Source organism: Polyergus mexicanus, unplaced genomic scaffold (assembly GCF_030449975.1).
Source record: "Polyergus mexicanus isolate NDT 795.1 unplaced genomic scaffold, iyPolMexi1.0 SCAF_6, whole genome shotgun sequence".
NCBI classification, from domain to species: domain Eukaryota; kingdom Metazoa; phylum Arthropoda; class Insecta; order Hymenoptera; family Formicidae; genus Polyergus; species Polyergus mexicanus.
Genome location: NW_027223326.1, coordinates 2,749,488 through 2,777,213, shown reverse-complemented (window position 1 = coordinate 2,777,213; position 27,726 = coordinate 2,749,488). Strand labels below are relative to the sequence as shown.

Genomic DNA, 27,726 nt, shown 5'->3' with positions numbered 1-27,726 from the left:
CCGTAGAAGGCAGGAGTGCAATGGCCGACGGGAACACCCGTCAATGGCAGGGAACTCCCTACCACTGGATGATCGCCGTTGCACGTAGGTGGACGGATGCGTGTGAGGTGTCGAGAACTCCCGACGGAGGCTGAGTATGCCCAACCTCGTGTTCCTCGGTCGCAGAGATTTCAAAGGATCGCTCTTAGAGATACCGCAAACTCTCGGCGGAGGCTGGGTACTCCCAACCCCGTTTTCTCTCTCTTTGAGCGTGTTTTCAGGATCGTTCTGGATTCCAGGCGTCGTACTGACTCTGGCGGTTGCGGAAGATCTGGTCTCGAGATAGAAAATTGGCTCTTATTTATACCGCTTTTTCCGGCGGGTGCGCGTGCGTAATATGCCTGATTGTTTTAAGGCATATTGTTTCAAGTTGAACCGTCGCGCGCGACTCGGGTGGTTTCGGGAACGGTCGGTACGGTTACCCGAGCGCGGCGACGATTCCCGGTAAACAACGCGTCTTGACGGCGGTTATAAATTCGAGTGTTTGATAAATCTTTAAAAATGGGCGCTCGGCGCCTCCGCATCATGCCCGACCCGAGTGGTCGCGTATTGTTTACGTTTCAAAAATAATGGTAAGAAACGTACGTTACCAAAGTCGAAGATGATAACTGTAGAAGAATTAGATCATGCCATGAAGATACTCATCAGAGGCTGTCAGGGCTATAGTTTTGCACAAGAGTTACATAGTCTTCGTGCGCAATCGCAATTGCATTCAAAAAGCAGAATAATTGCACTGCATCCGTTCTTGGATGAAGATGGTATCATTCGTGTGGGGGGAAGGCTTTGCAACGCATCCATAGAATATTCACAGAAATACCCCATTATTTTACCCAATAAACATCATCTCACTAAATTGATAATTAGAGACATACACTATAAAAATCTACATGCGGGACCACAAGCTGTTTTGGCGATGATGCGTAACAACTATTGGCCAATTTCGGGCAGAGGAGCAATACGTCGCGTATTAAGATCTTGCATAGCACGTTTTCGTTCAAAACCGATAACGGCAAATCAGTTAATGGGCAATTTGCCGGCGGTACGAGTTACTCAACAGTCGCGCGCGTTTTTATATACAGGCGTGGATTATGCAGGTCCATTTACAATAAAGGTATCGCGTAATAAAACAAGCAAAGCGTATTTATCGATTTTTATTTGTCTTAGCACAAAGGCGGTGCACTTCGAGTTAGTGTCTGATCTGAGTACGGTATCATTTCTTAATGCACTGAAACGATTTATTGCTCGAAGAGGTAAATGTATAACTTTATATTCGGATAATGGCACTACCTTTGTAGGTGCTAATAATCAGCTCACAGAACTTAAAAATTGTTTGCTAGAAGGAACGACTCAAAAACGAATACATGAATATTTAGCAGAACAGTTTATTAGCTGGAAGTTTATTCCTCCGTATTCACCTCATATAGGCGGATTGTGGGAAGCAGCCGTGAAGTCGGCAAAAACTCATATGCGAAAAATTATCGGCACAACGCCGTTGAGCTTCGAGGAATTATATACTGTACTGACTTTAATTGAAGCTTGCTTAAATTCGAGACCTCTCACACCGTTGTCAAACGATCCGTCAGACCTGCAATCTTTAACCCCTGGTCATTTTTTGATAGGAGATGCTGTAACCGCGATTCCGGAACATAATCTTATGGATTTATCGATGAATCGTTTGACGCGTTATCAATTACTCAGTCGAATACAACAACATTTTTGGGTTAGATGGTCCAAAGAATATATCGCGCAGTTACAACAAGTTAAATGGAAACAACCATCGGTTAACATAAGCCCGGGAACAACGGTAATCTTAAAAAATGAAAACACATGTCCTATGACATGGCCACTGGGACGAATCGTAGAAATACATCCCGGGACAGATGGAATTACTCGAATAGTCACAATACAAACTAGTCGCGGATTATGTAAGCGAGCGATAACTAAAATATGTATTTTGCCAATCGACGAAGAGGCAACAAATTAATTTAAGTTTAATTTTAAGTTAAATTTGTTTGAGACCTTTATGTTAAGAGTTTTTTTTGTTATATCGGTATTATTACCGAGTATAAGACATATTATATGGTATTTTTATTAGTTATTTAAGGATGTACGACTCTGTTCTTTGCTTATAGACTATTTATTTGTTGAAAGGTTAAACCTTTCAAGGGAGGCAGAATGTTAGTCCTTGCGCTAGTATATGTAAGGACACACACTGTATAGTGGCGCCATCTATACTGTATGGATCGGAAGGATTATCGATAGCGAACAGAGAGATCCATGATGGCGACTTGTGATCAAAGACGTTAACACGTAGTAATTGTAGTGAGAAAGAAACCAAAGGAATTCAAGCATTAAATAAGCTTCTCTCAGTATAAAAACGTGTACATTTATACGCTGTTCCCACCGTGTTCACCTCTCCGAACTTCCACCACCAAAAACGGCCCCAACAACTTTTATTTTTCTGTTTCAGAAGGAGCGCCGCCTATATATATATTTTTATTATTTTTATTATTTTTTATTTTTATTATTACTTTTAACACACACACACACACATATTTGTATTATATACACAATTTCAAATAAATATTATTATTATTATTATTAGATTTTAAAAATGTCGACTATTTCTGTGCTTCCTTCTTTCCTTTTCCTACTCGTGCATGTCTCGCGCTATCCTTTTCCCACACCCATAGAATGCTTTCCTTTTCCTACTCGCAAACGCCTCGCGTTATCCTTCTCCCACCCGGTCGCGCCACAGTTACATATCTATCTTATATGCGGGGAAGGGAAGCGAAAGAAATAAACATTTTTTTTTCATTTTTTTTTAGCACATTTATTTATGTTAAAATACATCACGTCGTCTCAAGGTTTCAGACAAAATTTCATCCACAGCATAAGATAATATTTCGCAATCTATTATAGATGTTTTATCAAAAACATCGCGCAAGATTTTAACAGCATTATCTTTCTCGGCGCCAAACATATTACCTTGCAAATTAATGACAAATCGATCGAAACTCTCATTTACAGCTTCTAAATTCTCACACAGCTTCAAATATTCATGATTAACACTGTGTTCGAGTTCGAATAAGAAAAATATAGTTGACGGTTTCATGTACAAGCAAGAATTGCGTAACGTAAGTTTTACAACACTCGTATCGTGTATTTTAACAATCTCGATTGTTAAATCGTTAATCCATATTGGTGTATGATCGGGCGTTTGCACAAGTCGTTCAACGTCCGCTTGTTTCAGCATTAGCGATTCCCATGTGTCAATAGATAATACGATTTGATTGCCTCGGTTATCGCCGAGATGTAATTCCACGTAAGATGTGATTCCACGCTGTGATTTAACGCTGATTCCAATATCCAAGTATTTATACGCAGTGCGCGTCAAAGCGAATCTGCGTACCAAAATACGTGGTATACAACGAGGTTTACCGTGTCTGAAAAATACAATTAAATATGAAATAGCATGAAAAAAAAACATAAAATATATATATATATGAAAATTTGTGCTACTTACAAATCAAGCGGTTCCTTGTACGGCCTAATTTCATCTTGAGGAACGTAATAATTCATGCGTCTGCCACCGTTGCTGTTTCCTTTGGCGGAGTACATTTCTCTAAGTTATGAGAAGTAGAACGGTTGACGCGACACTGATCGTGTAAAAACTAACCGAGTATACGCTTATTTTCAAAAATATGATGTGGTGGGAGATTAATGCTCAGAAAATTTAGGAGAAGGGGCAACGATCAATGTTAAAAGAATTCTTAGAAACAACTTGCGAGGAAAGGAGTGGGGAGAATAAGAAATATAAAACATTAAATACGTTTATACATTTTATTTATAAAAAAATTTTTTTTTTTAACGTTGCAACCACCAGTTAAATATTTTTAATACATTTTGTAATGCGCAATTCTTAACATGTTTTCCACAACGTATAGTATTAGTAACATCTAGATTATTTAAAGATTCAATATCTTCGTAATCAGCATCCAAAGTCTCGATGATTAAATTTTCTCTCGCAAGATTCTCAAGCAAATCCACCAGCCATTCTCGTTTCTGGCATCCCTTGACGTACTCGAGAGTCGTCGTCTCGTCATCCTCTTCTGTTCCAAGCACGGCTGATGTAATCAAGCGTTTAGCCATGCTGTACGGCACGTTTCCGTCTTCCCATCGTAATCCATGGTGATTCGCGATCAGCCAGAAGCACACGATTTGTCGGATTTTGTGAGGAGATTCCATGGTAGGGAGTATGTAAAAATGTAATGCGCCAGAACGGTCCCCTTTCTCAGCACCGCCACCTCCTTTACGACAAATTTCATCCCGACGAAGAATCCTTGTAGGTCCACGAACGTTGGTACAGACATAACGTTTTTCTTTTTATATCAGCACGTCGAGAAGAAGACTGCGATTGATCCTGATGTATTATAGATTTTATATCGTCTCATTCTCCCATACTTAGGTTATTTTGCCCACAACATTGGTCAACGGATTGTACTGAATCACGCGATCGTGTATGATGAGGCAGTACGCTGTGGTATTCGGCGGCACGTTCTCCTTACACTCGAATTCTAATCTCACATCCACGGTTGCGCTTTTGACCGATTCGTTTTGTCGAGAGCAATCGATGATCACAAACGGACCGTTACGTAAAAATTGCGTGACGGTGAGACTCGAGATACTCGTGTCCGTAATAATTTTTGCAGAAACGTTGATACGTGTCGTACAAAATCGACCATCTGTTTTTATCGAAATACAGATTCATATCGTCGTACGGATAACATTCCGAGTTCAGATAGAGTTTCACGTTGGTCAATTTGCAGTCGTCGAATTGACTCGTATCCTCGGACATAACGTTCTTCCGACCTGTCTACAGAACGAAAACAACGTATCTCGGCTTCTCCAGCTGAGTCGCGGTCTTAATGGGCCACGAATGTTTGGTTGTACGCTGCAATAGCGAAAATTCGTACAGATCCCACGAGCGAAAACCCATACTGAGGTATTGTCCGCTTTCCAAGACGCGCAGCATCGACAGCTTGTTAATCTCGTTCAATACGACGTGCGGCATTCGCCATTGTATCTTGAATATGTCGATCACAGGCTCCAACACCAAATTTCCAATCAGGTAATTGTTATCGTTGCGCGATCGTATTAAGATCAATTCGTGACGAGCGTTAATCACCACGCGCCTGTAATCCTCGCAAAATCCCAATAACATGTAGAGCGGTACGCAAAAATTAAAGTATCCATTCGTGTTAGTAGGCGAATCCCAGCCGGCGTTTCTCATAATCACGGTTCTATCGGATGATCGTTACACAGTTCTTGAGTGTGCTGGTTATTCCCACATTTCTGCTACGATCAATCTCCACACCGTCGAGTTCGTGTCGAATCTCATCAAACATGAACGCGACGCAATTATTCCCCAGTACAACATCAAACCCTTCAGCTGGTTTGTTTATCACTAGTTTTCCCTCGATGTACAGAAAACTCTCATACGGCAAAGTATACAGATCCTGTTGTTGTATGGGTATTTGTATCTCATCGCTGTGCTCAAACGTCGTATTGGCGTACGGGTTGTACGTGTGAGTCTCGATCTTGACGATACGATCGTCAAAGACCGGCTCACCTCCGATATTAAGGATATCGGTCATGTTTTCTTAGATATTTCGCACCGCGAATCCCAAAGATTGTAAAAATTTAACGTTCGATGCGTTGAGCATCTTTCTGATTTTTTTAGCGCAACCTAATGGTGATGATGATGATGATGATGATGATGATGATGATGATGATGATGATGATCGGATGATATCATCAATCGGTACCGTAAAGATATTATTATCTTTCGCGTGTTTCGAGTCGTTCAACACGAGCATCTCATGTATCGCACGCTAATTTTGTCGCCGTCGTACGTGCAATCTGATGGTAATCTCTTCTCCTCGAAAATCGAGCAATCGTCCGTCTTGATCCGCGACGCGTATCGTTAGATCCGTAATGCTCCGCGCGATGATCGGCAGGTAAATGATCTGCGCCGGCGTTTCCGATATCTTATATCCTGGCGGAACGCTCGGTGAAAATTCATGTATCGTATGAACGCGTTTGCCGTTGCTGAATGCACCCGCGGTCACGTTACACTCTACGCGGATAATGTTTACGTTGATGATATTAATCGGTATGTCCGATTGATACCACTGTTTCGGCTGCAATATACGCTTGGACGAAAATCCCAGCGATCCAATATTGTTGGGTTTGTTAAAGTTTACTCTGAATGCGCACTTGATCTCGCTATTCATCGTATTATAATTAGCACGGAGCACTATCGGGTATTCTACAGCCTCGTCTTCGTCACCGTTCGCTTGAACGGTCTCCTCTTGCAATATCAACGTGATATCACCGCGTTTGTCGACACGATTGCCGGAACGAACTATGCGTCGCTGGCGTTTCCGTGAAATTGCACGTTTCAAAAACTCGTGTATTGCGTGTATCTCGTACGATACTTCGGGAATCGTAATTTCCGTTTCATCTTCATCGAAATAAAATTTATTATTCGAGGAATTCACGTTCGATATCGTATGATAAGTTTCAAAATTAGTTAGATCGAGCTCGTAATCACCGTCGCTCAAATCTACAGCTGGATGGTAGTGTGCCGCGAGGACGCTACTCTTCCCGGTTAGCGTGAATGTTATAGACATGTTGGTAAAACTGTTTAACGAATACTGAGTCTTAACGGCGCATCGTCAGGCTTTAAATTCACACCGATTGTCGTCGACCATGCGGAGAAACCGCAAACACAATTGTCCGCAGATGCTTTGATCATAAGTTTGAAAGGACGTGTGATTGTACTCGATCTTCGTAACGTTCCGTCCGAAATATCGCACCAATTCATTCGGCGGTCGAAGATTACCAAAACCGTCGAAATATATAGCACGATTTCCCCTCTTTGCGTACGCTACCCAATGAGTACCCGGTCCTTTGGTGATATCCAAATTCACGATGCCGCTCTCGTTTCGATATATACCATCGATCGGTAACGAATCACCCATGAAAACCCCTCTAAAATACGATATACGCATACGTATCGCCAATTGTTCTAATTGTATGTTTGTTGTCATACCCGTGGGAATTTTTAGCGTCTTTTCGACGTTTTTTTTTTCTTCGTTGCCACTCCTTGTCCACGTTTGTACGGACCGAGATACAGTCCCTGTCCGTATTTATACGGAATGAGATAAAGTCCGCTGCCTTCCATCGCGCGATCGTGACGTTGCAGCTCTTCCAGCTGACGGCGCGCGGCTTTGCTGTCGTTCATCTCCTTGGCCACGCCGGCCGCTCCACCGATCAAGGATCCGAGCGCGCCCAACATGGGTAGAATCGGCAATACACCGCCTCGTTTCGCTGTCGGAAGTATCCGTTTTTTCGTCGGCCTTTTCCGCGTAGTCCTCATCTTCGTCTTCGTCTTCGTCTTCGTCTTCGTTTTCGTCTTCGTCTTCATACCCATACCGATTTTTGTCTTAATTTTCATCGCTGCCTAAACAGCTGTGGCTGCGGCCTTCTCACCGAAAGTCGAATCTTTCGCAACGTTGCGTTTTCGCGCTCTCTCGGCGAGTATCTTGTCAGCCGCGTGTCTCTCGGTGAGATCGTTGCTCCGGGAGTACGCTATATCGTGCTCGCAGCACGCCGCGTCCAATGGATTTATACCCCGATTACATCTCGTCAATCGTTTTTCCAAATGAGTGCCCGGACCGCAAAACTGATAGCCGGGAATATGTAACTCGAAAGGAAGTGCGTTTATCGCACGATTTAAGAAACCACAACCTCTTATAATTTTTGCTGGCATTTGTCACAATTTTTTATTAACGGTGCTGGACCGTCGATGTGCGTTCGCTGCCACGGTTGATTGTAATGTTCGTAACAGCGCCGATATTGTTGAACCTCTGAGTCAGCTTTTATATGTTCGGAAAACTTGTCCCACATGTAGTGGACGTGATCGCCGCACATTCGCAACAGAACAATTTTCGGCACAAATTGTAACTGTTCGGCGCTCAAATCGCAAATATCGGAAGGTCTCGACAGTAGGACAAACATTTTCGTTACTGAGCGATTCGCAATTCCGCGCACCTATAAATAGGCGTTCGATCCAGCGTTCCTCAGTCGATAGTGTGAAAATGGGATTCGTGCGACAACCTTTGGCGATACGCGTGACGAATTGCGACGACAGGTTACGATCGATGGGGGACAACGCGGAGATGCGCAAGCATGGTACGATGCTACCGACTACTATACGCGCAATCGTTTGCGGCCCCTCGAATTGTGGTAAAACCAACGTTCTGATAAGCCTGCTGGAAAGTCCGCACGGCGTACGTTTCGAAAACGTGTACGTGTACTCAAAGTCGTTGCAACAACCAAAATATCGATATCTGGAGAATTTGATGACATCGATCGACGAAATCGGCTATTTCACATTCTCCAACAACAATGACGTCATTCCGCCGAGCGAGGCGCGTCCAAACTCGATCTTCGTGTTCGATGATGTGGCATGCGATAAGCAAAATGCGGTGAGAGAGTACTTTTCAATGGGTCGACACTCGAGCGTCGACTGCTTTTATCTCTGCCAGACGTACGCGAGAATACCTAAACATCTGATACGCGACAACGCGAACCTGCTGATCCTGTTCAAACAGGATGGTACCAACCTGAAACACGTGTACAACAATCACGTGAATACCGACATGCCGTACGATAAATTTTGCGCGTTGTGTCGCGATTGTTGGCAGCGCAAGTACGGATTCGTAATAATAGACAAGGACAGTTCGCTCAACGATGGTCGATATAGAAAAGGATTTAACATGTTCGCGATACCGTAAAGCGATTAGTCGTTGCCGATACTTCGTCGGGGTGAAACGTGAAAGAGAGATTGACATTATTGTTTTTCCGCGATGGCTGCGATCGATAAGAACGAGGATATTCGCGAGCGCGAGAAGATTGCGAGGGCAATTGTGAAAACTAGCGAATCGATTCGCAAGAAACATCGCGCTTTGAAGACCGGTAAGATCGAGGAGGATATCGTGTTGGATAGGCGCTTTAGACCTCTCATCGAGCCGTTACAAAAGATCGTCGACAACTCTAGCTCGATCGCGGTGAAGAACGAGCCTGCGAGTAACACCGACGCGTTGTCCATCCCGAAGCGCGAGAAGGATGATGATGTGACACCGCAAAAGAGAAAACGATCAAACGTCAGGTCGGATCGCTCACCGACACCGCATAAATCGAAACAATCGGACACTCCACTGGATGTACCGCTGATAACCTCTACACCGTCCGCGTCAATGAGAACTATACAACCTACGATGCCCGAATTATGCACGAGCCAGGATGTTTTTGAAACCACGGACGACTCGCTCATGACATCCGTTCGAAATCAGTTGCAAACGCCGGAAGGTCAAGAAACGTTGCGAGATCAATTAGGTCCACTGGGTCAAAGGTACATCTGGCCTATCTTGAGCGGCGATCAAGAGAGCGGTATAGACAACGTGTACGGTGTTTATCTCGGCAAGAATGGAATGATGTTCGGTAATAAACGTTTTGACGTGGACAACGCGGATAGCATAATTATCGATGGCATACGATACGTCGGCACACCTGATCTTTACGAGTTGATCTTTAAGAAATTTCCCGATGACGTCATCTATACGGAGGATGATAAGCAAACGTACAAGAGCATGCTGTTGACGACGAGCGCGCATAAACGCAATCACGATGCACACGGTCGATTACTGAGTAACAGGTGATACAAATACAAAGAAATAATCGCAAAGTTGATACCGATCGAACCCAAAAGAACAAAATCTGGAAAGGGATTATTTGCGCCTCGCGAAATGACGCTAACCGACAACAAGATTGACTACGTGCACTGGGACGATCCCAACGAGCTGGTGGATCGTCTACGATTGCTCGATGCTTCGCACCAAGCGGGTCACAACGGTCACGACAACGAGATCTTGTCGATCATCGAGGAACTTCGCGAAGCCGGCATTATTATAAATTAAACAGTGTCTCGACAAAACTAATCAATCGATCGACCGACATCGCTCGCATCGATGATGCATATCAACAAATTTGGGATATCCGAGCAGAGTAGAGACGTGACAAACGTCATTTCGTACCGTCGATGGAGTGGATTAATGAGAAGTTTCGTGCGCAATAACGCTCTGTGTCGCACCGTTACGGACTTTGACGCGAGGTTGCGCAAGATTCGTCGTGTAGCGCAACCTGTGCTGATACCGATGTCGTCAACAAATTGTACGTGGATCAGTGCGTTAAAACGTTGAGAAATCAACTGAAAGAGTCAGACGAGAAGCTTGCTTCGTTCGAGAAAGACGTGCGTGCGTTACAGACTCTGATAAACGAGCTTCGGCATGCGAATATCGCTAAATTAGAAACGCCAACGAACGACGACGAAACGTCAACAAACGCTAACGAAACTTCAACGAAACGACGACGAAACGTCAACGAAACGCCAACGAACGACGACGAAACGTCTATAAACACCAACGAAACGTCAACGAAACGTCAACGAACGCTAACGAAACGCCAACAAAACGCCAACGAACGACAACGAAACGACGACGAAACGCCAACGAAACGCTAACAAACGACAACGAAACGTCAACGAACAACAATGGACAGCAACAAACGGATCAAGAACGTATACGAACGGCTGACGAATGACAGCGGACGACAACGAACGGTTCAAGAACGGTTATTGGACGGTTATCTAACAGCTCAGGAACGGGTCAGGAACGGCTACGAACGGCTATCAAACGGTAACGAATGGTAGCGGATGATAAAGAACGACTATTGAATGACAATAAACGGAAATAAACGACTATTAAATGGTTAAAAAAAAAGGTTAGAGATATAAATCATAATGTAATTTTTTTGCACATATTATTACGCGCCGACTAGCCGTACCACTAAAAACATGACATCGTTAAAATCCAACGGACGTAAAAATATCGAGAAGCTACGACTCGTCGAGGAACTGCATGCTTCGGCGAGAAGAAATTTTCCCCGAAGACGCGTCATAGTGCGGGGTTACGATGACCTGTGGCAAGCTGACATCGTCGAGATGCGTCCGTACTCTCGTTTCAACAAAGGTTACCACTACATACTCACCGTCATCGATGTGCTGAGCAAGTACGCGTGGGCCGTACCGCTGAAGAGTAAAGGCGGAAGTGAGACGGCTGATGCTATCGCTGAGATAATTCGAGATAGTAAGAGATGCCCGAAAAACATGCAAACCGATATGGGAAAGGAATTTTACAACATCGACGTACAACGTCTCATAAGAAAACACGACATTAATCATTATTCCACGTATTCGGTGTTGAAGGCATCGGTTGTCGAACGATTTAATCGCACGTTAAAGAATGACATGTGGAAAATGTTTACGCTAAACGAACGATGGGCAAATGAACGGTGTCCAAACGAACGGTGGGCAAATAACGGTGTCCAAACGAACGGTGTCCAAATGAACGGTGCGCATCTTTCTGTGTCCAAACGAACGGTGTCCAAATGAACAGTGTCCAATTGAGCGGTGTCCAAGTAAACGATGTGTATTTTCTTACGTGTCCAAAAGCTACTGTATCCAAAATTACTGTGTCCAAATGCACTGTGTCCAATTGAACCGTGTGCAAAATCTCGTGTCCATTTGTAACGTGTCCATTTGCACCGTGTCCAATTATACTGTGTCCAAGTGCACCACTCCCGTATCGTGCAACCTATCGACACAGTCAATGTATTCGTATGGAAAGATACTTTTTCGCGTCAATAAATTGAACTCTTCGATCGATAAATTTTGAAATTTCGATTTTAAAATTTGAAGTTTATCATTATTTAGAAACGATGCCAATTTTTCAAGACTAGTACTGAGAAATTTGTATGAATCGATGAACCGTAACTTTATATCGCTTCGCCAATCTGATCTTTCGGCGGTATCTTTAACGTGTTTCGTGAATGAAATATACTTTTCTTTCGTTATCGGTAGTACGTTGATCGAGCATTCGAACGCGGTAGCTATTTCCTCGATGATAAAATGTGAATCGTAACCGGATAAATTGTGAAATACTATGGGAATGCAAAAAGAGTCTTTATAATTTAAATTGCAGTTTGAATGCGCGGGACCTCGGTACCGCCCGGTAAGATGGCAATGATCGCGTACGCGCGTGTCGTCTTGCGCGAACGGTTTTTCACAAATATGACAGTGTGTCGCGCTGTGAAACTTTTCCCGCTCACCTCGCGTTAAATTTATCATGGGGACATTCGTGGTTAAAATAATCTTTACGCGTTGCGCTAAATTTTTTAATTTTTCCACGAACCACGAAACGCAATCGGTACTACGGCGAGAATAAAACGCGGATAACGATTCGTCGTACGAACAATGTATATAATAAGCTACGCTAAATACTTGATGATGCTGAAACGTGTACGTAAACGCCATCGGATCACCGTCGGTCTTCCTCAGCACGCACTCCAAGTAGGCGTATACGACGAATGGAAGCCGCTCCTTTCTGTTGAAATTGTTGAACGCGAGCCACTTGTCTTTATCGCCCGGTAGTCGAATGGCGCACTCGTTCATCTCTCGGCAGTCTACAGTGTGCGACTGCAATTTGTCGTCTGATCTAAAATAGTGTAAACATCTGTAAAAAAAAAAAAAAAAAAAAGAGATAATTAATTTTTCTATCGTATATAATATATATATTGCATTTTAATTATATATACGTACCGATCGCAGATATATTTTTGGCCATTACGTTTGCTCAGTTGCGAGCTCACGAGGCGGGATAAATTCTTGATCCATGTAAAATGTCCGAGGTCTTGCGAATCTTGTATATACAACAAGTTGACGTGTCTATCCTTCTTTTGCTTGCTTAGACGTATCGGGATAATGTTATTCTCTTTCTGTTTCTCGATGCAGTATACATTTATTGAAATGTCGTTATAAAGTTCAAATTTTTTAATTTGACTCAATGTCATCGGAAATTCAATGTCCTGGAGATTTAACACTGTCGTGTAATGAGGATACGATGACTCCCGACCTACGTCTCGTGCAGCTGGATACAAAGCAGCGACCACCGCCCACGCAAAACACGCATTGTCTTTGGATTGCACGTTTATTACCGCTCTTTTCATTATTATTTCTCGCGGTAATTTAATATGGTATCCTGCGCGCATTGGATTATATTTATTTATATTTATAATCAAATCAAGAATTCGCGACAATGCCCACCCACTATCGCGTTCTTGAAATTCTTCGAGCGAGACAAGGGTTGGCTCGACGATGCGTCGCTCGTACCAGATCGTATAGATCGGACGTGCTAAAGAGTTCACAGTTTCTCGTATTTACACTTTGTGACGTGACGTTTTTGGGACGTCCGTCACAAAGGCCGAATGGCCCGATCGGGAGCGGTTTTTCGGGGGCCTGCGTCTTCCTAATTTAGGAAGAGAGCGGCCCGATGGTCAGATCAGCGGGATCTGACTTTCGGTTAGAAAAAAATCGAAAATGTAAGCTCGAGATGAGCCCGCGAATTGGTTGTCGGCACGAAGTCGAGCGCGGGATCCCATCCGGCGGAAGGAGAGGAAGAGAGAAGAGCGGAAGTCCAGGACACCAAGGACACAGGAGACGTCAGGTCGTAATTGTTAACTATTAAAAGACACTTTTGGTGGCTAGTACACATCGCTGCTGGTAATGTATATTTCTTACGGCAGGAAATGAGAGCGGAGGGCCGGAATAATCCGGCCAAAGGGGAGGCCACTCCACCCGCACGAAGCGAGGGAGTCCCAAGGACGGGGCGACGGGCGGACTCTCAATCCGGAACCTATTCCATCAAATAGGGAAGAGAGCCGATCGGGCGCAGCCGTAAGCCCGCACCTTTAAGCCGAACAAGAAAATCTGGGAAACTCCGGGGCGATGAACCCACCAACACGGCCGTGATGACAACAAGGATCGCGAGGATCGCAGGACGGCCCTGCGTAACGCGAAAGCGCCACAAGTGGCGCGATAGCGATTTATCGCGCCGGCGTGTCTCCTGCAGGACTCTCGCTCGGCACTGTTCTGCGAGCCGTTAGGAAGGACGCAGGTCGCCCAGAGCGTACGAGCGAGAACGAGATCGCTAAGGAAAAGCCGAGATATTCCTGCCGGTGGGACGAGCGTCGTCGACCGATTTTGTTGCCGAATAATTGTAGGTAATTAATTCGGATGAGTCGCGCCCTTAATAGTTTTCGAGCCACGCGTTTTGGTGGATTAACTTGGTGAATATTTTTGGTAGATTAAGTCGCACGGCCGACGGGCACATGTCGCTCATCCGAATTAGGTAAAATAGGCTCTCTCTATTCACTTCGCCGTCGCCGACAGTCATTAGTGTTATTTTAGCGTTTGTCTGTATAATATGTTGTGAATTATCGGAATTTTTGCGTTCACGCGATCGATATTCCGACTCGCGCAAAGTATTGTGCCGCGCGACTCGTACACCACAGTCGTTATCGATAGTTTCCGTATTGTTTCTGTGTATTGTTAGCGCGTGTTTCGTGAGTATTGTAAGAAATTGGATTCAGGAGGAAGCGAAATCCTAAAAATTTGTACAAGAAATCTATCGGGTGTCTGTGAGCCCGCTATTAGTTTCCGCGAGTCATGCGAGTTAGATATTTGGTATTTCAACGGAAAGGTCACCGTCATTGTTATTGAGACGTATATCGGCTTACCGCGAGCCGGACCAACGGATCGATTTGAGTCGTGCAACCTAGTATTTTCTATTAAGTCGAAGCGGATTCACGAGCGTGCGTAAAGTAGTTACCGGCGTATTCGAGAAATTTCTTCAGTTGTCGCGGCCTAATTAAGTCTCGTACGGCGGAAATTGTCGCGGCCGAAAAGTCGAGTTAAAGCGCGTAAGACGCCCGGTAATTTGATACTGTTGCGCACGGTCGTGCCGATTTCCGCGGAAATAATATAGCTTATTCGCCTGTAAAATAATTACTGTCATCCAAGGCTATTATTTATACGAACTGCTCTATACTCTTGTTTCTTTCGTTTTAAATATATTATTGTTATCTTTGTTTTAACCGACCGAATGCTCATTTTGGCTCCCGTGTTCTCGACTCTCAAGATTTCTCCCGTCTCCCCCAACCCCCCCCCTCCCCTCTACCATTTCGGGAATACTGAATAGCCGCGGAATTTTGCCGTCGCGTTAATTATCGGTCGCGCGATTATCTTTTGGTGTTGCGTTTTTTCGTGAATGGTGCGGCCTGCCGTACCTGACGCCCAACTTGGTTTATTTGCGATTCCGGGAATTTTTGTGGATCGCGAGATCGATATTCGAAATACGCGCCAAAGGTGTACCGTGGGCATCGGAGAACCGCCCGCTGAATAAATAATTATTAATTAAATAATTTTAAAAGAAATATACGGTTACAACTTTTATTTGCTTGTTTATCACCCGACGAATCCACCATTGAACACAGTGTTCACTTTCACATTAAAGTTTTTTCAGCACATTTTTCACGTGTTCGAGCACAATGTCTTTGGCGTCCTCGAGAAATTGACGAGGCTCGATGTGATTATAATTTATAACCGCACCAGTCAATATACGGCTCTCAAACGCCGTATCAATCTCCCGCCAAATGAGTCTTTCCGCGGTGTTGTAATCACCACTGTAATTACCACCACTATATATAAATTGTCTCTCTAATCGAGTCCTCGCACCCTCGAGTCGTGCGATTCTGACCCCCAAAGATTGCCGAACTCCGATCGAGAGCCGCGGATGCTTGATACGACTGCATTCCTCGAGCTGTTTGATAAATTCTTCGCATCGCTGCGCCCATGCAAAATACTCGCCCAAAGTGGCGACTTGATGCGACAGCTCCAACAGGTCACGTTCAGTCTGCTCGGCGTTTTCTATGTTTTTTTTTTTTTGTTTTACTGTGTACAAATCGGACATATGTTGCACGGCATTACCTGATATAATGCTTGTCTGCAATTGGAGCAGGATCGACCACTTATTACGTCGTACAGTTCAGTTACATGCTTCCGAACAACATACATGTATCCATAGTCAGTGTCTGCTATAGCTATCATACACGAAGCACATACATCATAATCACCACCTGTAGAATAATAAAAGTATATGGCACAAAATTTTGTACGTCCGTTCAACGCAATAATTTCTGAATGAAACACTGTCTTCTCAACAATTTTCGTGAGGTCCTCTCTTTGATCGCTGTTGTAATCACTGTCGTTTGATAATGCGTGATCTTCATCAGACGACTCGTCTATTGCCTCGAAACTATTTATTTCCATCTTCGCAGATTGGCAGAGTGATAAAATCTGGTCATCGTTGAACACTTGACACACAAAAATTATAAAGAATCCACTATACTTCTTAAACGTAAAATCTGATCGCCGTCAAACACTTGGCACACAAAACCTTTTAACCGATGTATACACTTTCAAATCGTGTACTACTATAATTTTGACACCCTTCGTTCTTCATTTATATATATATTTCATCTATCACCTTGTAACGGGGTCGCTTTTCGCGAGTGCGTGGATAAGCTCGGCCGGGATCAGGGCTCGTGAAAAGGTGAGACACACGAAGGATTTAAATATTGTCTTTATTTGCCTCTTTCGGCAATGGTCGATGTACAATAGTGAGCGTGCGGTGGATAGTGCAACGCGCTGGATATAATGCGCTTAGATTATTCGGTGCGCGATGTTCGATATATCGAACCGCTTACAATATCCGTAAAACCGTGTTTATTTTGACGGCACGCGAAGCGCGCAAGAAATCGGGCGCGGTCGGTCGGCGCGTATACGGCAAGGCCGTGTTTATTTTGACGGCGCGCGAGACGCGCAAGAAGTTGGGCGCGGTCGGTCGGCGCGTATACGGCAAGGCCGTGTTTATTTTGACGGCGCGTGGAATAGAATGAAATATTTGGTGGTAGGTATTTCGGTGTGATAATTATAATAGTATTAATGTGGTCGCGGGATTAATCGCGTATTCCCAGTGGTCGGGGAAGGCGAGCGGAGATCGAGTACCCTCGACCGGACGGAGAACTCTCCGTCCCTGCTTCCGTTCGCGGAGTGGAGGATAGCGTGTCGGAGTCGAGAAAACTCGACGGGGCAGCGAACTCGCAAACCCACGATCCGGCTAGCTGGAGCGGTCGAATGATGGACCGTAGTCTCGGAGAGCGGCGAACACTCCGCTCTCGTCGAGTCGGTCGGATTTGTGTCAGGAGTTCGGAGACTGCACGGAAGCCGAGAATGCTCGGCGGAGGCTGCGAACACGTCAACCCCACGTTCCGTCGTTGCTACGACTTTCAGGATCGGTTTCTGGTATCTCGGAGCGTACAGCTCGAGCGGATTCAGGAATCGTTCTGTTCTCGAGATGCCGAAACGCTGTCTTCTTATACCCGAGCGTCTATCGGTAATTGCGTTGTTCGCCCCCGGGTGGGGATAACGACGCGTTGTTTTTCGGCGGGTAAATTACGGTAAACGCGTCGCTTCCCCTGGGCGAAACGACGCGGCAATTCGGCGGGTGACGCTCGGGATCTTCCGGCAGCGCTCGGCGATGCTCGGTCTTCGGCGTAACGGCGGCCGTATAACGGCCGTATGGTTGTTTATCACAACCGCGGTTTTGAGAGATTAAAAAAGGGCGCTAGGCGCCTCTGCCACTGCCCGGCTGGTGTTCGCCGGGCGGCAGACTTCCGGCTGGCTACGTGCCGGGTAACGATGGGGGGTGCATCGTTACAACCTTTAAACGGCTCTTCTGAGAAAAATTGCGTGGGAGTAAGATCTCTCTAAGATTTAACGAATTGGACTTGTGCATAAGTGGGGATCTTCCAACTTTAATAAGTTAAAAATCATGCCAGTGTTCTCATTAGACGGAGTGTTTCTCCTACTTTTCGTATTTTACTCGTAGTAATCGTCGATTGGTGAGTTTGGATATCGGTTCGAGGGTTCCTTCGCACGTGATCATATTAGAGAAAATTCTATTTTCTTATGAGTATTTTTTATTGATGCGGATCCAGCCGTGTTTATTGAATATTTTGTTAGAAAAAATTATTGTCATTATGTGCAGCTGTGCTTGTTGGGTATTTTGTTAGAAGAACTTTATTATCTAGTCGGTATCTTTTAGTTTTCCACCAAGAAATTCCACTAATCTTTTATCTTTTATTATATCTTTTTTTGTTTGCTTTTTTTTCTTTTTTTGTCAGCTCGAGGAGACCGGTGTCGTTTCATCACGGATCTTCCTGTATCTTTCTCACGGTTACCGATAAATATAATTACGGTCTGTTTATTGCACGATTTGTTTTTATCATCCATCGGTAGAACGTAACAATATTATTTATAAATATTGTGACCCCCGGATAAACGGCTCTTCCTAGAAAAGAAATGAAGAGGACACCGCGCCGATTCGGTCGCACGTGCAATCTTGCGAGACGCTATTTGTTCATAATATAATATAAATATAATAACCCACCTTTGTAATACACCGCGCCGATTCGGCCGCACGTGCAATCTTGCGAGACACTATTTGTTTGTAATATAATATAAATATAATATAATGTAATATAAATTCGAGGATTCGGACATCGGCACCCATCTTTGTAATACATACGCGCCGATTCGGCTGCATGTGCAATCTTGCGAGACGCTATTTGTTTATAATATAATATAATATAAATATAATATAATGTAAATTCGAGGATCCGAACATCGGCACCCACCTTTGTAATACATAAGCCGATTATAAACATATCCCGACCCCCCCCCCTCCCCAATAAACTCATCTTCCTAGAAAAAATGAAAAGGGTAATGGTTTTTTCGTTTCTGTTTGAAAAACTATATTACCTTGTCGGCATTCCCCCGCATGACGTCATTCCCCAACGCCACCAAAATCCCCCTCCGCCCGCGTGACGTCATGCGAGGGGGCCCGCACGGTTTCCCCTCGCCCCGCATACCCCTCGGAGGACCTGCGTTAGAACTCTCCTAGTAATACTACTTATATGTAAGATATATACAGTATATAAAATATGATATATAAAAGAAAAATAAAAATAAAAATATATTTCTTTTGTTTTCCTGTTTGAACCAATATTATAATACATTGCAATACATACATACATACATACATATATACATACTTATATACATTACATTATAATAGTATCCGATAATGTCCCTACGGTAGTGTGTCGGTCGAATGCGGTATGGCGTATCACTTGTCGTTGTACGGACTCAGGGCGATTTTTGTCTCGCGGATGGTGTACACTTCGTGCAATTTTGATCTTATGCAGGACTGCTGTCGAGTCATTTCAATTTCATCGTGCAGGCATCGCGTGTAATCGTCAAACGTAATGGTACGCGCTATGATGTTACGCTTGACGGCTTTTGCTCTTTTAGTGTCTTCTCGACCATCCACCCTCAACGCATATATCTTCGCCCTGAATCCGACGAATTCGGTCATGATAGTACCATTATTCTCATCTTTCATCAAGCCCGGCATCTTCTTGTTCTTGAGCGGTATACCGTCCGCGTTGTTAGCCGGATAACCGCTTGTGTCGAATTTATCGATATCGCGTTTCATGTTCTCCTATTCATCCTGCCACTCGATGTAATAAATCAAATTGTCTGTATCGATGTACATTATTTTACAATTTTCGCGATATGACGGTAACATGTATTCATGGTAAAATTCGTATATACACACTTTCGATATATCGAGTATACACATACCGACGTAGATCGGTTTATCGAATTTCACCTCGAGTTTGCGCAGTTCAACGGCGACTATATTTTCCGAAAAGACACTCCTGCTGTGAAAATTTGGTTTCGCGATCATTGTCTCCACGCCGAATCGTCCGTCCTACTTTGTTAATAATTTTACATCAACGGACAGAACGGTAGGTCAGTGTGCGCGTCGTGTTTACTTTACGGATACTCCAGATCGACCTCGAGAATATAACCTGTGGGCGAATCCGAAGCTATCACGCTAACGTCAAAATTAGAGATGTCATCGACCTATCGAAATTCACCGTAAGGCAACGGTTAACACATCGCCCAACCGTATAAGTTGTTTATATCAAAATACATCATGTACGATGATGGTTTTGATGGATCGTAAGACGGCATATATTTGTTATTGGCTCGCACATATTTGCCGGAACATTGACTCAGGCCACCGCGAATACCGCGTTCGATAAACAGTATCTTCTCGATATTGGTGAGTAGTTCAAAATTTACGCGAGTATGCTTCATCATGGCGTCCCATGTGAAATCTGACACAGTATAGTAATAAGCGAGGTCGAGTTCATAATTTTTGATACAACTGTCACGAAAATTTTTAAAAACGTCAGCCAATAATAAGATATCCGTTTTTAAATATAGATCGCTGTATTCGCCCAACGTTCGAACGGAGAACCACTTCCAGACTTTCTCGGCATGCGCGTAATCACTCTCGGGTAAAGTGTCATCAGTCAAGGAACTGTAAAATAATTTGCGCGGTGGTAAACGCAATCCACATATTCGCATGGAAAGACACTTTTTCGCGTCAATAACTCAAAGTCATGATCGGATAATGCGGAAAATTTGGAACGTAAAATTTTTAACTTATCTTTATCGAGGAAGGATGCTAATTTTTCGAAACTAGTACTGAGAAATTTGCACGAATCGATGAACCTTTAACTTTATATCGCTTCGGAAATCTGATCTTTCAGCGGTACGCCGTTACGGCTTTAATGTGTTTTGTGAATGAAATATACTTTTCTTTTGTTATCGGTAGTACGTCGATCGAGACTTCGAACGCTGTAGCTATTTCTTTTATAATAAAATATGCGTCATAACCGGATAAATTGTGAAAAACCACGGGAATGCAATAAGATATCTTTATAATTTAGGTTCTAGTTTGAATGCGCGGGACCTCTATAACGACCGGAGAGATGGCAATGATCGCGTACTCGCACGTTGTCCGGCGCGAACGATTTTTCGCGTATGTGGCACTGCGTTGTGCTGCGAAATGCCTCCCACTGTTCGTTCGAGAGAGTTATCACGGAGACATTCGTGGATATGATATCTCATAGCGATGCACTAATTTCTCGAGTTCGTCGGCGAATCACGCGATACAATTGGCGCCGCGATAAGATCGATATGCGGATAATGTTTCATTGCATGAACGCTACACGTAGCACCCGATGCTAAATACCTTGTGATGTTGAAACGTGTACGAAACGTCATCCGATCACTGTCGGTCTTCCTCAGCACGCACTCCAACTCAGCGTAAACGACGAATGGAAGCCGCTTCCTGTTGTAGTTGCCACAGCTGAACCATTTGTCGTTCTCGCTCGATAATCGGATGGCGCTACCGTGTGCGTCTACCGCAATTTGTCGTCCGATTCAAAATAGTGTAAACAGTAGTGTTATAGGGCCGGTTCTAAGCCAGGTCCTTCGAGGGGTATGCAGGGTGAGGGGAAACCGCGCGGGCGAGGGAGCATGACGTCACGCGGGCGGAGAGGGATTTTGATGGCGCGGGGGACTGACGTCAGGCGGGCAGGGAATGCTTATCGCGGGAGCATAATCGGCGGGGTGTATTACAAAGGCAAGCGTCGATTTCCGACTGCTCGAGAATTTATAAATAATATAAACAAGATAGAATCATCGCGCTGCTCTCTTCATCTTTTTTCCAGGAAAAGTCGCTCGCGCACTATTGCGCGTAACATTAGAATTAGATGATAAGGCGAGCGCCAATATCCGGCTGCTAGAATTCGCGTCGGGACATGTTTATCGGTGTACTTACAAAGACGGGTGTCGATGTCTGAAATATAAGGCAAGCGCCAATTTCCGCGACTGCTCGAGAATTTATAAATAATATAAACAAGATAGAACCATCGCGGTGCTCTCTTCATCTTTTTTTTTCCAGGAAGAGCGTCGTTTGTCAGGATATGTTTCGCGATACCATAACGCGATAGATGAAAAATATATAATGAAGAACGAAGGGTGTCAAAAACTCAGTATGCGATTTGAAAGCTTGCGGTCCGTATATCGGTTGAAAAAGATACAGTGGGTACTTGTATTTTTTTTGTGTGGCAAGTGTTCGGTATAGAAGAAGATTTTGTGATAATCTGCATAAAAATGGAAATAGATAATAATTTCGAAGCAGCATTAGATGAATTGTCCGACGAAGATCAAATGGAAATAGAGAATAATTTCGAAGAAGAATTAGATGAATCGTCCGACGAAGATCACACATTGTCGGATGACAGTAATTACAAGAGCGATCAAAGCGAGGACCTTACGGAACGTATTGACAAGATAGTGCCTCATTCGCAAATTATTGCGCTAAACGGACATACAAAGTGTTGCGCTATATACTTTTATTATACCACGGGTGATTCTTTTGCCGTATGTGCTTCGTGTATGATCTCTATAGCAGATACTGATTTCGGATACATGTATGCTGTTCGAAAGCATGTGATTGAGATATACGACGCGATAAGTGGCCGGTCCTGCTCCAATTGCAGACTTCCGATGTAGCAGATCTTTCCATGCAATATGTGTCCAATTTGCACGCGGTAAAAAAAAACGTCATAAAAAGTGTGAAAAAATATTAATAATAAAAAACATGGAAAACACCGAGCAAATCGAACGCGACCTGTTGGAGCTGTCGCGTCGAGTCGCAACCCTGGGCGAGTATTTCACGTGGGCGCAGCGATGCGAGGAATTTATCAAACAACTCGAAGAATACAGTCGTGTTAAGCGTCCGCGACTCTCGATCGAAGTTCAACAATCTTTGGTGGCTAGAATCGCGCGACTCGAGGGTGCGAGGACTCGATTAGAGAAACGGTTTATACACAGCGGTGGTGATTACAGTGGTGATAATAACGCGGAAAGACTCGTTCGAAAACCGTATACTGACCGGTGCGGTGATTAACGCAGACTATATCAAACCGCGACAATTTCTCGAAGACATTGCTCGAATACGTGCAAAAAGTTATGGAAAGATATAATAACGTAAAAGTGAATACTGTGTTCAACGGTGAATTCGTGTCGGCTGATAAGAGAGCAAATAAGAGTGTAAATACCAGAAACTAAGAACTCTTTCGCACGTCCGATTTACACGAGTGGTACGAGCGACGCGTCGTCGAGCTCAAGCTTGCCTCGCTAGAAGATTTTCAAGAACGCGATAGCGGGTGGGCTTTGTCGCGAATTCTCGATTTAACTGTAAATATAAATAAATATAATCCAATGCGCACGGGGTGCCACATTAAATTACCGCGAGAAATAACAATGAAGAGAGCGGTGATAAACGTGCAATCTAAAGACAATGCGTGTTCCGCGTGGGCGGTGGTCGCCGCTCTATATCCAGCTGAAGATCATGTTTATCGGGAATCTTCGTATCCACATTATACGACAGTGCTAAATCTCCAAGACATTGAGTTTCCGATGACATTAAGTCAAATTAAAAAATTTGAACTTCACAACATTTCGATAAATGTATACTGCATCGAGAAAGAAAACAACATTGTCCCGATACGTCTGAGCGAACAAAAGAAGGACAGACACGTCAACTGGCTGTACATGCAAGATTCGCAAGACGTCGGACATTTCGCGTGGATCAAGAATTTATCCCGCCTCGTGAGCTCGCAACTGACAAGGGAACCCCGCAACATGATACAAATAGATTTTGATGGGACTCAGGTATGTTGTAGAGGTATTTGCTCTAAGTACCAGGCTAACGGGAATTTATGCACTACGGCTTGGTTTCCGAGAAAATCTACGGTAATGTTTCACGCGCGGTATGTATACCAGTAACTGTGATGCGTTGTCGAGAAAGCAAGCGCGGCGCAGTAGGCCAGGTTCACGGCTGACACGCTGCTGGCCCGTGTTCAAATCCCGTCGGCGCGCGACTTTTATTTTTTCAATTTTTTTATTTTTTTTTCTCGTTTACGTATCTAATCTTACTTAATATCAATAACAAACATTGCATTACAAAATTGTGGAGAAAAAAATCGCTATACAACGTATGGTAGTAATTTCATTTATTTTATATTATATATACATGCAGGCGTTTCAATTATTCGCTATCACTGTGTACATCAGAAGAACAATCGTTTGGGTGGTATTTATCATAAAAGCACGCAAAACATAACACGGTGTCACACCATGCACATTTTATGAAGCCTACCGCTTTGCAGACGCACGGCTGTTTCAAGAGTGAGATCGGAAAACAAAGCTCGTTTACATTCAAAAAAGGGGGCAGATCGTTGATTCTAATGGTAAACGCAGGTAGCGAACAATGCCGAAATACTTGGAATTTCGACAAGGGGCCGGATCGTTGATTTTAACAATGAGAGCTCGTTTTAAAATTGTACAAAATCTTACCAAAAATCGTACGTTGTATAGCAATTTTTTCCCCGCAACTTTGTAATGCAATGTTTGTTATTGATATTAAGTAAGATTAGATACGTAAACGAGAAAAAAAAATAAAAAAATTGAAAAAAAATGTCGCGCGCCGATGGGATTTGAACACGGGCCAGCAGCGTGCCAGCCGTGAACTCTGCCTACTGCGCCGCACTCGCTTGCTCGACAACGCAGCACAGTTACTGGTATACATACCGCGCGTGAAACTCTACCGTAGATTTTCTCGGAAACCAAGCCGTAGTGCATAAATTCCCGTTAGCCTGGTACTTAGGGCAAATACCTCTACAACATACCTGAGTCCCATCAAAATCCATTTGTATCATGTTGCGGGGTCCCCTTGTGAGTCAAATTAAGAAATTTGAACTTCACAACGACATTTCGATAAATGTATACTGCATCGAGAAAGAAAACAACATTGTCTCGATACGTCTGAGCGAACAAAAGAAGGACAGACACGTCAACTGGCTGTACATGCAAGATTCGCAAGACGTCGGACATTTCGCGTGGATCAAGAATTTATCCCGCCTCGTGAGCTCGCAACTGAGCACAAAGAACTATAGGAAATATATCTGCGATCGGTACGTATATTTAATAAAAATGCAATAAATATAATGTATACGAAAGAAAAATTAATTATTTCTATTTTTTTACAGATGTTTACACTATTTTGGATCGGAGGACAAGTTGCAGTTGCACATTGTAAACTGTCGAAAAATGAACGAGTGCGCCATCCGATTACCGAGCGATAAAGATAAGTGGCTCGCGTTCAACAACTACAACAGAAAGGAGCGACTTCCCTTCGTCGTATACACCGACTTGGAATGCGTGCTGAGGAAGACCAACGGTGATCCGATGGCGTCTACGTACACGTTTCAGCATCATCAAGTATTTAGCGTAGCTTATTATGTACATTGTTCGTACGACGAATCGTTATCCGCGTTTCATTCTCGCCGTAGTACCGATTGCGTTTCGTGGTTCGTGGAAAAATTAAAAAATTTAGCGCAACGCGTAAAGACTATTTTAACTACGAATATCCCCATGGTAAATTTAACGCGAGATGAGCGGGAAAAGTTTCACAGCGCGACACACTGTCACATTTGCGAAAAACAGTTCGCACAAGACGACATGCGCGTACGCGATCATTGCCATCTTACCGGGCGGTACCGAGGTCCCGCGCATTCAAACTGCAATTTAAATTATAAAGACTCTTTTTGCATTCCAATAGTTCTTCACAATTTATCAGGTTACGATTCACATTTTATCATCGAGGAAATAGCTACCGCGTTTGAAGGCTCGATCAACGTACTACCAATAACGAAAGAAAAGTATATTTCATTCACGAAACACGTTAAAGATACCGCCGAAAGATCAGATTGGCGAAGCGATATAAAGTTACGGTTTATCGATTCGTACAAATTTCTCAGTACCAGTCTCGAAAAATTGGCATCGTTTCTAAATAATGATAAACTTCAAATTTTAAAATCGAAATTTCAAAATTTATTGACCGAAGAGTTCAATTTATTGACGCGAAAAGGTGTCTTTCCATACGAATACATTGACTGTGTCGATAAGTTGCACGATACGTGTTTACCACCGCGCGAATCATTTTATAGTTCCTTGACCGGTGACACCGTATCCGAGAGCAACTACGCGCACGCCGAAAACGTTTGGAAGCGGTTCTCCGTTCGAACGCTAGGCGTATACAGCGACTTGTATTTAAAAACGGATGTCTTGTTATTGGCTGACGTTTTTGAAAATTTTCGCAACAAATGTATCGAGAGTTACGGGCTCGACCCCGCGTATTATTATACTCTTCCCGGATACACGTGGGATGCGATGCTAAAACATACGAATATTACGTTCGAATTACTTACCGATATCGATATGGTTATGTTTATCGAACGGGGAATACGCGGTGGCCTGAGCCAATGTTCCGACAGATACGCGCGAGCCAATAACAAGTACATGACGTCTTACGACCCATCGAAATCATCGTCGTACATTATATATTTCGATATAAACAACTTGTACGGTTGGGCGATGTGTCAATCGTTGCCCTATGCCGATTTTCGATGGGTCGACGACATTTCTGACTTTGACGTTAGCGCGATCGCTTCGGATTCAACCACAGGTTATATTCTCGAGGTCGATCTGGAGTATCCGCAACATCTTCACGACGCGCACGCTAACCTACCGTTCTGTCCGACGCGCGATAAGCCGCCCGGCAAACGGCAGGACAAGCTCCTCGCGACTTTATACGATAAGAAGCGTTACGTCATACACTATCGCAACCTGCAGCAATGCACGCGTCACGGCCTTTGCGTCGCAAAGATACATCGCATATTGCAATTCGCTCAATCCGCATGGCTCCGCGATTACATCGAACTCAACACCCGGTTTAGAACGCGCGCGACAAACGATTTCGAGAAAAATTTATACAAGTTAATGAACAACGCGGTATTCGGTGAAACTATGGAAAACGTGCGCAATCACGTCGATGTAAAATTATTAACAAGGTGGGACGGACGATACGGCGCGGAGGCGATGATCGCGAAACCAAATTTTCACAGCAGGAGCGTCTTTTCGGAAAATTTGGTCGCCGTTGAACTGCGCAACCTCCAGGTGAAATTCAATAAACCGATCTATGTCGGTATGTGTATACTCGATATATCGAAAGTGTGTTTATACGAATTTCACCACGAGTACATGTTACCGTTATATCGCAAAAATTGTAAAATAATGTACACCGATACAGACAGTTTGATTTATCACATCGAGTGCGAGGATGTGTACGAGAATATGAAACGCGATATCGCTAGATTCGACACGAGCGATTATCCGGCTAACAAAGCGTACGGTATACCGCTCGAGAACAAGAAAGTGCCGGGCTTGATGAAGGACGAGAATAACGGTGCAATCATGACTGATTTTTGGGCTTAGACCAAAAATGTACGCGTTGCGAGTAGATAGTAAAAAGGATACAAAAAAAATTAAAGGCGTCAAGAGTAACGTCGTAGCGAGAATGATAACGTTCGACGATTACACGCGGTGCCTGCGCGATGTAATTGAAATGACTCGACAGCAGTCCTGCATAAGGTCAAAATTGCACGAAGTGTACACAATCAGCGTAACAAAAATCGCCCTGAGTCCGTGCGACGACAAGCGATATATGGCACCTGATTTAATCGATACGCTACCGTGGGGACATTACCGGATAC

At 43.9% G+C, this 27,726-nt stretch overlaps 3 protein-coding genes and 1 pseudogene across 3 annotated transcripts; all 4 read left to right on the top strand.

Moving 5' to 3' along the window:
• Positions 1-640: 640 nt before the first annotated feature.
• Positions 641-2,023, top strand: LOC138934140 (uncharacterized). Its single transcript, XM_070297581.1, has one exon. It carries the CDS (start codon positions 641-643, stop codon positions 2,021-2,023), a length of 1,383 nt encoding a protein of 460 aa, XP_070153682.1.
• A 6,952-nt stretch (positions 2,024-8,975) lies between these two features.
• LOC138934137 (uncharacterized) lies at positions 8,976-10,085 on the top strand (annotated as a pseudogene).
• Positions 10,086-10,717: 632 nt separating this feature from the next.
• Positions 10,718-11,983, top strand: LOC138934136 (uncharacterized). Its single transcript, XM_070297577.1, has 3 exons — positions 10,718-10,872; positions 11,005-11,437; positions 11,939-11,983. Exons 1-3 carry the CDS (start codon positions 10,718-10,720, stop codon positions 11,981-11,983), a joined length of 633 nt encoding a protein of 210 aa, XP_070153678.1.
• Positions 11,984-23,374: 11,391 nt separating this feature from the next.
• LOC138934135 (uncharacterized) lies at positions 23,375-27,448 on the top strand. The gene is made up of 5 exons (XM_070297576.1): positions 23,375-23,785; positions 24,911-25,086; positions 25,162-25,421; positions 25,734-27,158; positions 27,264-27,448. Exons 1-5 carry the CDS (start codon positions 23,375-23,377, stop codon positions 27,446-27,448), a joined length of 2,457 nt encoding a protein of 818 aa, XP_070153677.1.
• Positions 27,449-27,726: the final 278 nt, after the last annotated feature.